Source organism: Eublepharis macularius, chromosome 5 (genome assembly GCF_028583425.1).
Source record: "Eublepharis macularius isolate TG4126 chromosome 5, MPM_Emac_v1.0, whole genome shotgun sequence".
Lineage (NCBI taxonomy): Eukaryota > Metazoa > Chordata > Lepidosauria > Squamata > Eublepharidae > Eublepharis > Eublepharis macularius.
Genome location: NC_072794.1, coordinates 4,246,518 through 4,264,321, shown reverse-complemented (window position 1 = coordinate 4,264,321; position 17,804 = coordinate 4,246,518). Strand labels below are relative to the sequence as shown.

Genomic DNA, 17,804 nt, shown 5'->3' with positions numbered 1-17,804 from the left:
CAGGGCTTTTTTTCTGGGTAAAGAGGTGGCGGAACTCAGTGGGTTGCCCTCGGAGAAAATGGTCACATGGCTGGTGGCCCCGCCCCCTGATCTCCAGACAGAGGGGAGTGGAGATTGCCCTCCGCGCCGCTGAGCAGCGCGGAGGGCAATCTCCACTCCCCTCTGTCTGGAGATCAGGGGGCGGGGCCACCAGCCATGTGACCATTTTCCAGAGGTTCCAGAACTCCGTTCCCCCGCGTTCCAGCTGAAAAAAAGCCCTGGTTGACAGGATCACTTGACAAGATCTCTCGCATTCCACTTGAAGCAAATACCTGCAAGGACAAAAAAAGAAGATCTCAATTACATTGGAATGATCTGTCAGTAAGACTTTACCTTGGATGGCTGCAGGAATTCCAGGAGTAAACAGACTTGTTGCATCTGCAAGAAAAGCAGCAATGGGCATGAAACTGCATTTGTAATTTATGGTCAATGAGCGTATAACCTTCTGGTATCTATTTATTCATTGTCGTTATTGTACATTTATTATATTTATCACGGATGTATACTGGCATGGTTTGGGTTATGATGAAGTGTATAATGAGATTATGAGTACCCTCATAGCACTGGAGTACTTTATACAGTTAATAACATATATACTTAATAATTATTTATATTTTGAGTGTACTGGATCCATTTAATTGTGTTCCTTGGTGGGGTTTCCCCCTCTGGCTTGTAGTTTGATCTCTGGCACCTCAGCCCCAGCAGACTTTTCCGGGCAGCTCCCCTTAACGGATTTACTTACACTCAAAACGTCAAAGCCAGTTCCAGCGAGGAAAGGCGACCCAAGCTTTTCTTTATTGGGGGGGGAGGGGGGGAGTGAAGAGAACTGTGACTTAATTTTCATACTGTGCTTTCTTTGGCAATAAACCTCACGGTAAATAAAATAATTGAAGCTTGGGGTCAGCAGTGAAAGAAGCAGACACACTGAGGTTTTCATTTTTTTTAATTCACTGGCGGAGACGAGGGTCAGGATTTCAGATGTATCCCAAATCATCCTGCAGAGAAGAAACTACTCGAACCACTGCTTTAAAAAATAAAAAAAAAATCATTTGGTGTGCCTGGATCATCCTTTTGATCATTAAAATAGTGCACAATTTAACAAAGTTGGCGACACTTCACCAATAAAATTAAGAGGGCAACAAGATAAAGAGCTTGCAACAGAATTACAGGCAAGGGGACGAACGGTCATGAGCTTACAGGGGCCACCTACAAGGCGAAGCTGTCAAAGTGGCATCAGGGCAGCTTCATTCATGCAGGGCAAAGACAGGCTGCATGGGGTTTTTTTTTTAAGACATAAGCAGCATTAGGGCAGGGCCCAACCACACTCACACAGTTCCTGGCACCGGGAAGCTCCACGGGAAGAAAACAGGGAGGACTTTTAAAAAACAGCAGCCATGTTCTAAAGTGCTCCAAGTTCTTCTCAGTACAAAAACTGTATATATGGAGATTGAAAACACTGATGAGTATGGCACAAATGGTATTCAGGGGGTAAGTGACCTAGGCAAGCAAACACTGTGGCAGAAGGGACCACTCAATTCACACTCCCTTGCCTCTTGTCCGCTGGGGCGATGCATGCGCCAGGCACTTTGCATCAAAATCCCAGGCAGAGCAGCACATACCGACACGGAGCAGCAAAAGCGGGTGGACTATAACAGAACACAGGAAACCCACCGTTGGAAAGTGACCCATCAATCAGCTCGTGGTTGGGTGTCAAAGAGTCTTCATTCCCTTCATTCTGCAGCACAAGGCTACAGATATTTCAGCACCCGCTGCAGCTGTGTCCCCCCCCCCCATTCCTGTTTTTTGCAAAGGGGACCTGCCACCACAACAGCACATTCCTTTGCCTCCATTTACAGCCAAAATCTTTGGCAGAAGCAACCACCCCAGTACCCTGAAGAGGGAGGCAGAAGAGGGTGCATCTCCCTGGCTGAGGGCTGGGACAAGCCGATGCGCAACTGCCTCCCCCCCCCCAGAGTTTCTGGCCTCAGGCGCTCTCTGCTTCAGGGCAGCACAAAGTTCAGTGTGAAGGCTAGAGAGGCACAAACCACAGCTCGGACCCCAGCCGCACAGAAGTGATGACAAAGCACCTGTGTGGAAAGCCCACAAGAGGGTCACCAGCGTTGTGGCCACAGCTCTGAGCTACCAGTCCATGCTTGGCCCCAACTGCCCAAGCGGAAAGAGGTCAACCTTCATCAGGGTTGAAGAGCAAGCTGCCTGGCTACTAGTTAGAAGAAGATAACGTCCTCCTTGGTAGCATCATCCTGGGTGGGTGGAAGGGCATGAACGCTGCTGGGCTTGAAAAGGTTGGCAGGAGGGAGCAGCGCTTCCGGGTGGCTCTCCGCTGGGCCAGGGGTTTCTGCTGGGAGGGAAGAGCTCTGCTGTGAGACAAGCCATAGGGCTCAGTCAGCTGCCCTTGATCAGTTTCTCGGGCCCAGCTTACCTGGCAGGAAGGCAACGTTCTGGTTGTGTAGAAAGACTGGGCTTGCTGACCGTCTGCTGCGGGACCCAAACTCGTCCTTCCCAGCCAACCTGGGCATGAGCAGTTGCCTCAGATCAACTGATGCTAAACACAGAAAGGAAACACTTGCAGAAGGCCTATTCCCAAGGCAGCAGATTCCACACCAAGATTGCGGCTTCTGCCTCAGAGAACCAACAGGCACACACACGCCCCAAGTCAGCTGGCTGTTCCTCTGCAGGGTCTCAGACAGAGGTGGATGTTGCCCAAGCCCCACTGCCCAAGATGCCTTTTCAACAGGAGATGCTGTCAGGGACTGAATCTGGAACAGCCGGCCTGCAGAACAGGAGCTCCACCTCCAACCATTCTCCCCACCCCACCCCCATCAACAGGGGGACACACCATGGCAGCAGAATGGGTCTGTCTCAAGACAGAGGAAGCCTCCACCCAAGATACCAGCCAAGGAATGGCCCTGAAACAGTGCATATGCCAATCAGAAGTTCAAGTCCTGTGCTGCAGCCCCTCCCCTCCAAGGAAAACCATTCCTTGCCCAGAATGAAACTGGGCCAAGGTAAGGCCAGCTTGCTCCCACCTAGGCACCAGGTGCCTCCCCCGCCTGGCTGCTTGTGGCTCTAAATAGCCCTGTCCTAGTTGCCCCGAGCCTGTTGCAAGCACACCCCCTTCCCAGTGGCCCTCTTGGGCTCCAAGACTCACTGGAGCTGTCCACCCGATGGGAGGCCTTCCCAGGCTTGCTGCCCTTCTCCTTGCTGCCCTTGGTAAAGGCTGCCAGCTTGGTAGGGATCTGTTGTTGCACAGCTGCCTGCTTCTGGATCTGGTTGGTAGCACTCAGGAGGTGAATAGGCACCTCATTCTTGAGGTTGAGCACAGGACGCCCCTCCGCTACAGCACTGTCCCGTCGGGCCAGCTCCGTCCGTTCCAGGTAGTCCGCCCCAGAGACACTGGCACGTCCACAGGGCTTCACAGGGGGGGCACTTCCTTCCAGCCCTTCCCCATTGAAGCTAACTGAATGGCTCAGATTGTGCCCCTAAAAAGGAAAGAAACAAAGAGGGCCTCTCTGTAGGGCTGAAGGAGAGACAGGGCCTCTGTGCAGCTGAGGTAATCCCAACAGATGAGCTGCCAGGCCCGGCTGCCCTCATTCAGACCAAGTCAACCATCTACACTGCCCTGGCAGAGCAACTGCCTTGCCTGCAGAAGATCTCTGGTTCAATGCTGGGTCTCTCTAGTGACGGGGCTTCTCAGAGCTTTCTATGCCCGGGACTGAGAGAGCCACATCCGGTCAGAACAGAGACAGACCTAGCTGGACCTGACTTGGCACAAGGACCTGTGGAAAACACTGCCAGCCCAGGTAGGCCTCACAAAGCCTGCTAGCTTGTGGCCCCAGACCATTGGCTCACTAGACAGCCTCCATCCAAGGCAGGGTATGGCTCCAGGAGGCTATTTGGAACCCTTTTCTATTCCAACACAGCCTGTTAACTTTCTCCTGTCCAGTTTTTCAGTTTTGTGACATTCTGTGGCTTTCCACTGCATTTGAGGCAGCATGACCATCCCTCTGCTGGCTGGAGGGTCAGCAGCACAGCTGGGCTTCCCTTTCTGGAGTGAGAGGGAGCATGAGTGTATTCGGAAGCTGCTTGGCCCTGCCTCTAGAGTAAGTGTGACAGGAAGAACATCCAGAGGTAAATGGGGGGGGGGGGAGGAAGGGTTCAGGACACTGGTGTGAGGCCAGGGCCTTTCCCCTCCAGCGTGTGGACTCACTGGGCCCATTTCGGGAGCAAAGGTGCCCGGTCCCACGGGTGGCGGCGGCTTCTTCAGCTTGCGCAGCTGCTCCAGGCGCTCCCGCTCCTTCTCAACGGCCCGCTGGGCCTCCCGCAGCCTCTCCAGGTCGTGCTGGTAGGCTTCCCGCTGCCGCTCCAGTTCCTCCCTCTCCTGGCCCAGGCGGCTCTGCAGCTGCCGCATCACCTCCTCCCGCTCCTGCCGTTGGGCCTCAGCTGTCTCCATCTCCCGCCGCTGGTGGTCACGGTCGCGCTCCCAGCGCAGGCGCTCCGTCTTCAGCTGGCTCTGCAGCTTCTGCACGTGAGCGAGCTCCTCCCGCTGCTTCTCAAAGTTGCGCTGCCTCTCCTGCTCCAGTAGCAGACTCCCCCGTGTTGATTGCAGGCGGAACTGCTTCTCGCGGTCCAGGATGCTGCTCTGCTGCAGTTCCATGTAGCTGTCTTGTTGCGCCATCACAGCCTTGGGGGCGGGTGGGGAGAGGGGAGGAGGAAGAGAGAGTCCCTGGCTGAGAAAATGCCCAAGGGAGAGATTCTGCTGGAGTGGGTTGCCTCAAAGGGTTCCCAGCACTTGCTTTTCTGGAGCAGGGAACCCTCCCTCAAATTAGCATTCTAATCACACCTGAATACATGCAGACCTAGATACTTCGCGCGTATGCACTTCTCTAACATTTTTAGTCTCTATGGCTGCAGAGAAAACCTCCAGCACATTGGAACATTCCCATATAAAACCTCCCAAGAGGGCTATAGAGGGTCCGGTCTCTTTCCTGGCCTTACAACCCAGCTGCTCACATTTGTCCTTCCAGACCGCGCCCGTGGCCCCTCCCCCCACTGCAGTCCTTTCCAAAAAGCATCAGAATGCTGCAGTGTCATACAAACCGTGGAAGCTGACAGCTGGGGAAGATGGCGGCTTACCTGCAGGCTGAGAAGCAACCTCAAGAGCGCTTGTATCCTTTGAACAAGCTGTTAAGAAAGACAGGGCAAGGGTTAGGTGGGATGTCAGTCACAGATGAGAGGGTGCCCACGTCTCAGAAAGGACAGGGCCAGGAGAGCAGGCTTTCAGGGGCCTCCCCCCCCCATTTCAAGGGGATCCCCACCTGTGAGCAGACACATAAGGGGGAAAAAAACACGGAAGCCTGGAGGAGCTTCCTGCTTCTTGGGGCCTCCTCATGCCCTGGTGCAAGCCTCCAACCAGCTGAGAGTGGCTCGCTTCCCCCCCTTCCCAGACCCTTTCACTGTGAGATGGACAGTCAACACCGCTCATTACAAATACTTCCTGCACTGGGCCCATTCGACAGGTTAGGGACCAGACAGCCCTGCCCGATTTCTCCTTTTCCATCTGCCGAACGGTCCCTCTCTCACCAGGCCTTGTGGTTCTTTGGATCCTGACCACCAGCCCCCCTCCCCTCCCTGCAGCAATCTGGGTTAGTACCTCTGACTCCAAGACCGGCTGAGGTTGGCTGCTGTATTCCAATCTTGAGAGGTCGCTCTGCAGAAAAGCAACAAGGAAGCCCGCTGGTAGGAGAGCCAGGGCTTTGCTTGCAACGCTCTGGGGCTCAACTCCTCCCCCCACTATGCATGCTGCTCCCTCGCTCTGCTTTAAAGCCATGGAAGCTACAGGCAGCGAACCCCGTATGCCACACTCAGTGCAGGAGTTCCCTTGGCCTCTGCTGGGACCTGCTGCCAGTCAACCTCCCCCTCCTAAGGGCCAGCCTTAGCAAGAAGGGTTCTTCTTCCCAGGAGCTGCTTCTTTCCAAGTTCCAATCACAACCACCTCCCTTTCTTGTTGAAAGAGCAGAGCGGGGTGTATGCTGCGGTCCTACCTAAACATGGGCTGTGGCAGTAGGTGCAGAATCCCAGCTTTCACTGACAAACAAAATCAAGTTGCTAGTCCTTATGGAGGCCAAGCTATGCTTAAGAGCATGAGTGTGATGCTGCAGGACATTTCTGGTGCCCACCCTTCTCCTGACTGCTCCCTTGAAGGGGAGGGGTTGTGGCTCAGTGTCAGAGTTCCTGCTAGAAGACTGCAGCTCCAATCCCCAGAATCTCCATCTACTAGGTCCCAGGAAGCAAAATTTGGGAAATTACCAAGCATGATTCTTCATTGACGGCTGAAGGAAGCTCCTGGCGCAGCACATCAGGATTGGCCCAGAGGCCTCGGCGCTCCCGTGCCCACTGGTCTCCACCACACACCTTCTTCTTGAAACTGCCAGCTAGGGGGTGGGGGGCGGAGGGGAGGAAAATGACTCACCAATGCACAGAGGAAACCCTCCCCAATTACTCACTCCCTGCCAGGTAGGATGAGAAGAGGTCACTCTTCAGCACCGCTGGCCATCGAGGAGGAGGGAAAAGCCACTCAGAAGAGGGAGCCAGTCCCAACACTGGCAGGGCCCAAGGAAGCTCAGGAGCTGCTGCCCCCGGGACCAGATGAGCCCACCCCTCAGCTCATGAGGACCAAACACCGGCCCAGGATGACTTAGCCCTGGGCAGAGGGACCACAATTCTCCATCCACACGAGTGGATATGTAAGAAGCTCAAGATGCTGGATGGGAAGAATTAGAGCCCATCAGCCCAATAAGGAAAGGCTTCTTTCCTATTAGTGGCCAAGTTCCATTTTGTCGGAGCTGTGCTCTCCGTTTCCACCATTCTTGGCCTTACTCTTACTTTTGGCTAGCCCAGCTGTGGTGCTGTCATAGCCCCCAAAGGTCTCTGCTCGCCTCAGCACTCCCGATGCACTGCCGTCCTCAGGACGAGAGGCCATGCTCCCCAACTGCGCAAAGATCAAGGTCTGGATGCTCTCCACTAGAAGGCAGGAAGGCCCATTGGTGGGAGGGGGAGAGAAGAGGAGGACACACACACACCAACAGTGACCAACAGAAGAACATGGCTTAAGCAGCTGGGTTGAATGAACCCCCCCCCCTCCCAGCCCAGCAATTACAGCAGACTCCCAAAACTGAATCAAGCCCCTGCGGGGGGGGGGGTGAAGGGGGTCTACCAAGTTTAGGGGTCTGCAAGCAGCCACCTTTGGGGGGAGGGTGTTGATTCAACCAATCTTCTTACGTCTTGTACCAAAGTGGTGAAGGAAAGTCTTGTCTGACTGGCCACTGGGTGTCCGGGCTGTTTTCAGAAACCCAGTCCAAGCACTGCTGTCTGAATTCAGGGGTCAGTCCTCTGGTACAAAAACTTTATTCTGTGACCCAAATCAGTTATGATGAAAATAAAGCTAATTTTGGTTGTTGTGGGTTCTCCGGCCGTGAAAGCCTTCGACAATACAAAGCTAATTTTGCCTAATTTTAGTCTACAGTTAACGGCAACACGGGGGAGGGAGCTTCACAGGGAACAAAAGCCCTGAAGCCTGGGCATCTTTTTCCCCTTCCCATTTTTATGATTTCTGAAATTTTACACAGTGCATCAACCAATTTCCATTTAAAAAAAAAAAGCTGGGCTTGACCACAGCCTAAGCTCTCTACAAGATTGTGTGAACTCCAGATTCTCCATCTTCTGGGAGCACAGCCAAAGGACCCAGCCCATCTCTCAGGAAGTTCCCAAGCAGCTTCATTCCAGTTGCTGCCCCTCTCCCTCCTGCCGATGCCTCAGGAGCCCCCCTACCTTCGCTCACTGCCTGCCTGACGAGGAGCTCCCCCTGCAGGTCTTCAGGGGACTCTGTCCTGCAGATGGGGCTGGAGGCTTGGGCGGCATCCTCGAAGCCATTGATCTCCGCCATCTCCAAGTATATCTGCTGCTTCTCATTCAGACTCTGCATGATCAGGTCGTCTTTCACCCTCAAGCGGTCTAGAGTCAGGGGCCAAAGCAGGAGTAGTCAGGGGGGGGGGCGGGCACTGAGCAGGATCAAGACAGGGGGCTCTCTTTTCCTAGCAGGGCCACATGTCCCAGCATGATGGGGATGGCCCCACTGGAAGTGGCTGCCAGAGGCTTGAGAAACAGCTGCCCAAAAGCTCTGGCCTTTGGGTCTCGGGAGGAGGGGCACAGTGCTCCCAGCCAAACGCCCTCCTCACCATGGAATTCCTTCAGCTTAGCAGCCCTTGCTTCAGCTTGCTTCCTCTCCTCCTCAGGGTCAGCAAGCATCCTCTCCTCTTCATCAGGACAGCTGCAGAGGAACGCACCAAAAGGACCCGGTCACTAACTCCGGCCCTGCCAGGCTGCATCTCCCCTCCCTCTTCTGCACCGGGAAGCAGAGCAAGCCCCGCTGTGCTCAGGCTGCTCCACTCAAGGCCAGCAGCAAGTGACAAGGCTCAAGCAGAAAGCCCGGGGGGGGGGGCCCAGCACACGCACTTCTCCACTGCCCGCCGTATCTGTGCCATCCAAGAATTCCTGTCTTCCTTGGAGTTGGTGTGAATTTCATACATCTCAGGTCCTTGCATGGAGGCACTGATCAAGAACATGGCTCTCTCCTCATTGGCCACCTCACGAACTATCAGCTTCTGCAAGGAGATCACTGGTGGCTTGGAATCCTGCAAAGCAAGAAGCTCTGGGGTCAGGCTCCTGCCTCTCTAGCACACCCCTGGACAGCAAAGGCCCTCATCATAATGCACAGGACTTTAAACAGCCTCTCATCAACTCTGCAGGGCAGACGTTGATCACTGCCCCCATACTGAAGATGCGTTGCTGGGGGTGGGGCTGCCCAAGATCTCCTAATGGGTTTATGGCAGAGGTGGAATTCAAACCAATCAGGGCTCTCCTGATCCTGAGCAGAGCCTCTCAGCCACGAGGGTTCACCAACTACAGAAAAACTGAATTCTGCAACCACGCCATTGCTCCTGTGCTCTCACACCTTCTAGGGAACTTTGGGCATAACCTCTGCCCACAGATACGCACCACAGATGCAAACATGTATTTCTGGTCCTTCTCTTGTAAGAGCAGAAGAACATCTGTCAGTAAAACAGCCAGAATATCTGCAGAGGGGGAGAAATAGTCAATGGATGACCAGGGCAGCCTCTCAGGGCTTCAGATGCCGTGTGGGTGCCGTAGCACTTGTCCAAATAATAAGCTGCATGCTGGTGTCCCTTTTGTATCCCCTCCTAAAAGACAACCTGCCAGGGCCTGCATGTCAGAGCAGCCATCAGACACCCCCCCCATGCTCTAAACAGTTTGGTGCTCCAGATGTTTTACCGGCACAAGTTATTAAAAATTATTCCTTCCCTGACAGCCATTCCCCCTTGCCTGGAGTGTTTAAATGTTAATGTGCTTTGCATCTTACCTAAAAAAACTAGCAAAGGCCCCGAATTCCCAACACTGGACATATTTTTCTTTAAGTTGCAAAGGAGATGCTGATTTCAAGTGGACAAAATTCCTAAGGCAACTCCTGCCCTTCTGTACTGTTCCTCTGTCAGGTTTTTTTTTAAAAGGTGGGACATCAGAACCATCACGCAGCACAACACAGCAGGCACAAATACCCAATCTTTCTTTCTGGTGGCACCAGCCTGCAGATTAAAGGTACACTCTGGTACCCTGCAGAGGAAGAGCCAGGGCAACACAGCAGAATCCTTAGGGAGCAGCTGTGGCTCTGTGGCCAAGCACCTGCTTTGTTCATGCTTCAGTCCCCCAGCATCTTGAGCAGCAGCTGTTGGGAAAGGCAACAGCTCTTGAGGGGCAGGTGAGGGTTCTCTCTGCCTGAGACCTTGGGGAAACCGGGGGAGCGCCACCAGAGCAGGATGAGCAAAAGCTTCTTGCTCAAATGCAGCCCAGGAGGAATGAAATCCTGCCAGGTTTACATTTTCCAAGGAACTGGGGGGAAGGAGTGTGCTACAAGGTTAGCATGACACACTTCCTAAAAGTGTAAAGTGGCCTGGAGGTTGCTGGATTACACGAGCCAGTCCTTAGGAGCCTGCAGAGGGATGAGTCATTATCTGCCCAGAGCTCTCACTCCAGACTGCATGGAGTGTTCTCTGAGACTGGGCCCATCCCCGCTGGCCATTGTGCAACTGCCTCCAGTACTTTGGTGGAATCTCTAGAAGAAGAAGGTGGTGGACGAAGGCAAAAGAAGCCTGGTGCCTACCTTTCAGGCGCCCGGAGGCAGCTTTCCAGGACAGCATCCCATCAGTCAGGAGGTACCGCTGGAGCATGTCCTCCTTCCGGAAGACCAGCCCATTTTTGAACTTCCCCGAAGACTTGAGCTCCATCTTGCTGACTACCTCCCGGAGGCGCTGTGCCTTCTCACACTCATTCACTTTGGTGTCGACAGCTGTGATGACCTCCTTGATCAACTGTAGTGCTTGGGTCAAGTCCTCATACTCTTTTGTGCCAGCTGCAGAGAGGAGCCAAGGAGTTCAGCAAAAGGGAAATTTCATACTTCAGAAGCAGAAAAATTAATCTGGAACAGAACCAGCAGGTCCAAGCCACACTCTCCAATTAAATTCTTTTTGTGAGCCCCTGGCAGAAAAGGCTACCTACTGGGTTAAGGAAGGAGGCAGTCTGAGCTAACCCATGCCCTTTGAGGAGGGACTGACAGCAGCCCAGTAGGCAGCCTCGCACCTTCTGTGTTTTGAATGATTCGCTCCACCAAGACAGGGTATTTCATGATGCGCTGTGTGACAAGGAGGTTGCACTCCTGGACCCCGAGTCTCCTGACAATGGAAGAATTGCTGATTTTCTAGGAAACAAAAGGCAGACACACAAAAGGGGAGGCTTACTTGCAGCAGTGAGCACTGTTAGCTTTCCTTCATCACTTGCTCAAGAATGAGAGGAGAAAGTTGATGACCATCCCTCAGTGAAAGTCCCAACTAGAGAGGGGCACAAACCAAAACACGAACCAAAGTTCGTCACAAACCAAGCCAGTTTGCGGTTCATGAACCAGTGGTTCGTCAGAGCCCATTTCTGACGAACCACAATAAACTTTCCTGCAGTTTGCAAATGGCAAGAAAATTGCTGCTTTCAAACACCAGCTGCTTTTCAGCTGATGAGAAGGGGATCCCTCATCAGCTGAAAAAAGCTGACAGTGTTTGAAAGCAGCAACACTTTTCTTGCGTGACAAGAAAAGTGTTGCTGCTTTCAAATGCCCTGCTGCTTTTTTCAGCTGAGGGAAAGGGGAGGAGGAGGTCCCTACTCCTCCTTCCCTCAGCTGAAAAAAGCAGAGGGGCAGGAAGTTTGAAACTTTTCTTGCTGTATGCAAATGCAAACAGCTAGAAAAGTGCTGCGGCTGCTGCCGGCCCCCGGAAGTAACGAACCATAACCAAACGAACTGGTATGCGAACTGGTCGGGCAAATTCATGGTGTTTTGTGGTTCGTCACTTTTCACAAGCCACAAATCGCCATTTTCCTGGTTTGTGCCCATCTCTAGTCCCAGCCTCTGGTCCTCAGACATACTCTGCCTGAGAGCCACAAAAACAGAACTTTCTTCACAGCCACCTTGCGGTGTGTATAGGGGGCGGGGATCCTGGAAAATCTCACTTTCCTCACTCAGCAAATGTATACTGATTCTCTTCTCCTTCACTCTCTTAAGCTGGTCACAGAAAACCAAATAGAGGTCTTTTCGAAAGCTCTGACCCTCTGGCACTTCAGATCCCTTTCTCTTGTACTAGGCACTGACCAGGAGAAGCACCTTTCCTAGGCCCTGAGCTAAGAGGCGCCCACCCCAACCCCATAAAAGCACTGCTGGGTGTGTCCATTCAGCCCAGCATCATGTTTTCCAGAAGCCCGCAGGGAGGGCCTGATAGAAATTTGTCATCAGTATCTGGAAGTCAGTGGCCTGCCGCCAGGAGAAAAGCGGTCCCTGGGCAAGTCAGCTGCAGCACAGTGACTGCTCCCCACCGCCTGCCCAGCCCCAGCTTTCCCGCAGGCTCCATTTATTTATGATTTTCTTAGCAGTTGGTCCACAAGCACTAGAGTCTGTTTGTGTATGGTTCTTCTGCAAGTCAGCCCCCCTTTGCATTTTTAGTTTTGGAGTCAATTTATTTTCTTTTTCAAAAAAATTAATCAGGATTTTCACGCGAGTTCTGTCGCCATCAGTGACATCACAGCACACACGCACACCCCCTTTATTTTTTGTGCATGCTGTTATCAACGTAGATATGAAGGCTGAATGCTTTTTTAAAAGACTGAAAATGAACACACGCCTGTCTTAACATGGAGAGGCCTTAAAAGGAGAGCAGCTCTGTCGCCCATTCCTAAGCCCACCCTGCTGGTCCAAACTGGAGCACCCTGCTTTGGCCAACCCAGAACAAAGGACAATTTTTTAAAAAATTGAAAACAAAACCAGGAGGAAAGGGCTCCTACAATAATGAACGTCCGATCCTCAAAAACTGGGTTGGACATGAGTGGACGGGACAAATAAAGCTGAAAGAAATATTACTCATGAAGAGCAAAAGCAACTCCAAATTGTGTTCAAAAAAAGACTAGGGTAAAAGTGGTCTCAAAAGAACTGGGAAAAGCCTTGGGGGAACCCCCCCCCCCCAACCTCTTAAGTAAAAACTAAAGGAAAAAAAATGCATGCAGAAATCAGGGGATAAACCAAAGCAGCATGAGGCCAGAAGTGACCCCTTCCCCCTAAATAGGTAGAAAACCCCGAAGACAAATGCAAAATAAGATACTTCCTGTACCTTGATCAAGTTTTGGAATTTCTTGCTTTGCTGCATCAGCTCTTTATAGTAATTCACCGCCTCACCATGGCTGCTGCAGAAGATCCCATACTTCTCCCTCATTTTTTCACCTGTTTCACCTGAAAACTGAGCCCAGAAGCAGAAGACAGAATGCTATTAGTGTGAGACTGAAGGTGCACAGCAGAACCTGGCCAGAGGGAGGATGGAGGAAAGGACGGGTTCTGCCACTGAACAGCAACACCTTCTACAGCTTGTTGATTCCTTCCCAGGACAATCACTTGCTTGCTGAGGCCCTCTTCTCTTCCTTTACTCAAGGCATTTTTGCCAAGCCAAGAGGAAAGCCCTACTTCTCCCCCGCCCCCATAACCTACCCAAAGGGCAAGATCTCCACCAGCCCCCACCTGCTGCACCAAGAGGTCCCCAATTCTCTGGATGACATAGTTGCGCTCACTGCCTTCTTCCAGGGCCTCCTTCCGACGCTCCTTCAGCTGGGAAAGGAATGCCCAGTGGAGATCCAGCAGTTCGTCCACACAGGGGAAGAGGCGGTGGAGGACGACACTGCTGAACTGCAGCTCCTCTCTCATGGCTCGTGAGTAGACTTTCAGCATAATCTTGAGGGTCCGAACATGGTGCATTTCTGTCTGCATCAGTTCTAGAAGGGAAGTGGCAGCCCTCAGACAGGTCTCGCCCCAAACCTACATTACAAAACCCCTTTTTCCCCACAGCTGCATCCTATGACAGAGTGCTGTTTCAATGCCAGGTGCCTTGTCTCCCAAACTGAGCCTCCAGTCATAAATCGGTAGCTAAAGCAGCCATGCGCCAGGCTCCCCCTGCAACTCATGCCCCAGAAGGAGGCTCAGAAGGTGCCCTCAATACCCTACCATAGATGACATCCTGCCGCTTGAGGACCTCCCGCTTCTGCTGCTTGGCATAAGACTGCTCAACTGCCAGGCTCCACGACTGAGCCTCGAACTCACGGGCATCCGTCTCCAGCTCATGCCACAAGGAGGCAAAGTAAGCATCTCGAAAGAACAAGAACAACAGTCAGCATTTCTCAAGTGCTGCCCACACATGATGCTCACAGCAGCCCTTCCCAGCAGTCTGATCTCTACAGACAGCTTCGGCCAAGGATGCTCCCCTGCAGCTCCTCAGGCCAGGGCCTCTGAGAGGCGCCATCACCGCTTCTCTCCACCCAGGCCCTTGAATTAGCAGATTAACGCCCCCCCCCCAGAGAATATACTCTCATTTTTCCTCTATTAACCTAAAGGGTAAGTTAATAATGCATCTGAAGTGAAGAGTACAGGAGGTTGCTCTGAAGGCTATTACCTTCCACAAACACAGACTCTGTCGTTGAAGGAGCAATAGACACAACATCCTCGGAGGCTGGTTTAAATTTCAGGACTCCAAAATCCACCTCATCCATCTCTCCACCGATTTGTCTAAATATCCAAAGGAAAACACAGGCAGGTCACAACTGGCCTCGAGTACAGACGGTTTTAAAGGGAGGCTAGACAGAGTCATGGAGGGGAGGTCACATTCAAACACAGTGAACCTCTGAAACCCGGCACCAGGGGGGCAACACCAGGGGAAGGCTGTGGCCTCTACGCCATGTTTGTCTGGCCCTTCATGGAAACTGGTTGGGATGGGATGCTGGGCTAGAGGACTCTCACTAGTCTGATCCAGCAACGCTCCCAGTTACCAAGTACATCATAGTGCGGCAATTAAAGAGTCTGAATCCCAGCTCAGGCCATGGTGCTCACTGGATGATCCTGGGCCAAGTGTTTAGCCTACCTCACAGGGCTATTGTAAGGGGAAACAGTTTAACCTCATGCATGTACCACACCCTGAGCTCCTTGGAGAAAGAAGATAAAAATGGGAGGCATAAGTGAATGGACAGCAAGAACAGGAACAAAGCCACCTATTAGCCCAGTGGCAACATCTCAGAGTGCTCCATGCAGTTCGGGCTGGTGTGAGAGAGCCAGAGAAGATGCAGAAAAGAGCTGTAAATGGATCTTCTTCTGCAGAAAGTCAGCCTCACAGGCTGGAGCAGGTCCCTTCCTTGTGCTTAAACAGCTGGGGGAATATCCGAGCAAGCCAACTGACATGACACAGGGCTTTCTAAAAGAGCAGGGGAGAAAGCAGGGGGAAATGCCCAATGCACGGGCCTTTGGGAACTTATGCTTGTAGTCTCCTTATGACTGCTTGGCATCTGTGCCTACTTATTAACTGCTGTGATGTTGGGGGTGTGTGGGGGGGGCGACTTTTATGGCTGGTGTTCAAACTTGAAATAATAATAACAACATCATTCGATTTATATACTGCCCTTCAGGACAACTTAATGCCCACTCAGAGCGGTATACAACGTATGTCATTATTATCCCCACAACAAAACACCCTGTGAGGTGGGTGGGGCTGAGAGAGCTCCAGAGAGCTGTGACTAGCCCAAGGTCACCCAGCTGGCTTCAAGTGGAGGAGGGAGGAATCAATCCCGGCTCTCCAGACTAGAGTCCCGCACTCTTAACCACTACACCAAACTGGTGTAATAAACCTATGCACTACTTCCACAGACCTGCTCAGCGTAGCTTACTATAAACAAGTAAAGCATTTACAAATATTTAAGAAAATGATCTAAGTTATATGGTGGATTGGCAAATACTACACCCAGAAATGCGCCTCAGAGAAGAGATGCCTCCATGCGTCCCTTGTGCTCAAACTGTTGGGGGGGGGGTTCTCTTATAGAGACTCAGCTAGGCACTCTTTGAGTCCCTGTTCTCACCCAGCACGACAAAGTCGCCTGCTAATTCAAATTCTCTGTAATGGACCGAGTGGGTAGCTCTCATTTCAATTTCAAAACCACACTTGTTCGTCAACTTCTTGGGGTGGGGATGGAAGGCGGGGGGGAACAGCTTCTCTACTAGAAGTGAACAGGACACAAAAGCGTTCAGAGGAAAGACGTCCCCAGAACAGCCCCTTTACTTATCTCAGAAGCATCTGAGATGCTGGAGTCAAAACCACAGAATCAGGTACATGGTACAATCACAGAAAAATTATCTTGCAAGTTTGGATCAAAAGTGCCACGACTCAACGTGCAGCTCATTTCCTCCAGAGGAAGGCTCAAGCAAGCCAACAAAAAGTGCTCCATTGATACCCCACACACCCCAAAGGGGACGCGTGCTTCTTTCTAGAGGGCCCTAAGCAGCCCAGTCTTCACACTTTACTCTCCAGGCAGGGCCCCTTCTTACTAGGGAGAGACTCGCCTCCCTCACAGCAAGCAGCCAGCTAAGTCTCGGCAGTGCCTACTCACCCAGCCTTCCCAGTAGCCCCGGTGATGGCACTCAGAGGAGTTGGTGAGCTTCCCCTTGGCACAACAGTCATGCCGAGATTCTGGGGCAGGCTGGTAGTGCCATCCAAGCCCAAGAGGGTGCTTCGAGGATGCTCCTTGGAAGGAGGAACTGTGGAAGCAAACACAGAGTTGGTGCTCAGAAACCGAGGAGCAAACTGCAGACTCCCCACTCTCAGCCCTCGGTCCTCAGAGCGCAGGTGGAGGATGGACAAGATCCTGGCAGTCAGGAGCTCATTCTCCAAGAAGACGCTCTCGTTCCACTTGTTGGAAAAAGAGCCGCAGAACAGCAGCTCCGAGGGGCCCGGGGCATCAGTGCTGCTCTTGGAGTGTGTGGTGCCCATGCTCACGAACTGCCAGCCTACAGCAGAGAGCTCAGGGACTTTATACCACCTTGAGATCCTTCTAGAAATGTCTCACAATGCAAACCTGTCACTTCAGCATGCCGTATTGGCTAAACCAGCAGGACTGAAGGGCAGGAAATTAGTCCCTACTGTGCCTGTCTCTTCTGGAAATTGCAAAATATCTTCTTTAGCAAAAAAAAAAAAAAAAGAAGAAGAAAAAAGAGAGGGGAAGCAAAATTATTTATACTCTTCCATACAAATGAAAAAATACCAACAACTACCAGCCAAGTATGGCGGGGGAACGGAATCTACACCTGGAAGGCTTCTCCCAAACACCAGTTCCTACTGCTCCATGACTGAGGTACAGGAACAGCCTCACAAACACTCAGACTATTCCTTCTCTGTGAGCTTCCTAAGCATTTGAGGCCTGTGGTATCTGCAAGGCTGTCCTGGCTGCCCCATAAAGGAGCAGCTCCAACGGCCCAAAGCAGCAGAGAGAAAAGCAACTCAGCCACACTGAAAACAAGAGACATCAGGACAGGAGTGCCACCGCCGTGAATCACATGATCCATTCCAGCTTCCACCTGAACAGGGCTTTTGACCGTTCAGAGCCCTTCAGATACGCTCAATACCTTCCTAAGCAGAGTTCAGTGGACTTAGAAGGGTGTAACTCTGCTGTGGATGGCCCAGAGTGTTGTGTAGTCCTTACACCAGGTAGGTTAATTGTATTACAGTCAATGCTGAGACAGCATGAATACCACAAGTTCATGACAGAAGTGAGATTTCAATGAAGGCCTTCCCACTCTCAGCCCCTATGCAATTCTGGCTCTCCAGAGGAGCACCAAAAAAGGAGGCAAGCACACGGAAGAGACGTCTCCAGCTGCACCACTGCTATTTAGTCCCCCTGTTCAAAACAGAATCCCAGAGGAACATCTAGGCCACCACAAGGTCCGGTGAATCCAGTGACATATTAGGACTGGGGGACTTGGGTTCAACCCCCCAGTAAATCACAAAGCTCAATGGGTGCCTCTGAGCCAGTCACACACACGTCTTCTCTGCCTCAGCCAAAGCTACCCCCACAAGCCTGTTGTGCAGATAAAGGCGGGAGGGGAAGAACTGAGCTCCTTGGGGGAAGATGGGGAGCAAGGAGATACGGATAAACTCACTCTGAGACGGCTCCTTTGACTGGCAGCAGCTCTCCATAGCCTCAGGCCAAACAGAATCTCCCTCCATACCTACTCCCTGAGTAACTGGTTGAACCACAAGCCTTCAGCATGCCAAGCAGGG

General features: G+C 52.2%; 1 protein-coding gene across 1 annotated transcript; it reads right to left on the bottom strand.

Moving 5' to 3' along the window:
- Positions 1-964: 964 nt before the first annotated feature.
- ARHGEF18 (Rho/Rac guanine nucleotide exchange factor 18) lies at positions 965-16,282 on the bottom strand. Its single transcript, XM_054980505.1, has 19 exons — positions 16,138-16,282; positions 14,160-14,272; positions 13,715-13,855; positions 13,235-13,485; positions 12,834-12,959; positions 10,771-10,888; positions 10,295-10,543; positions 9,115-9,191; positions 8,572-8,750; positions 8,295-8,386; positions 7,888-8,070; positions 6,943-7,080; positions 6,367-6,491; positions 5,711-5,767; positions 5,194-5,241; positions 4,268-4,741; positions 3,209-3,539; positions 2,480-2,602; positions 965-2,395 (listed from the first exon to the last, which is right to left on the bottom strand). Exons 1-19 carry the CDS (start codon positions 16,206-16,208, stop codon positions 2,265-2,267), a joined length of 3,027 nt encoding a protein of 1,008 aa, XP_054836480.1. The 5' UTR covers positions 16,209-16,282; the 3' UTR covers positions 965-2,264.
- Between the last annotated feature and the right edge of the window lie 1,522 nt (positions 16,283-17,804).

Excerpts from the sequence above, each read along its gene's own strand:
- ARHGEF18 (XM_054980505.1), bottom strand. The coding sequence starts at position 16,208 with ATGACTGTTGTGCCAAGGGGAAGCTCACCAACTCCTCTGAGTGCCATC. Across the intron at positions 10,544-10,770 it reads AATCATTCAAAACACAGAAG|CTGGCACAAAAGAGTATGAG; the intron begins GTGCGAGGCTGC and ends TCCTCTCTGCAG. Across the intron at positions 8,071-8,294 it reads TAAGCTGAAGGAATTCCATG|ACCGCTTGAGGGTGAAAGAC; the intron begins GTGAGGAGGGCG and ends CCCTGACTCTAG.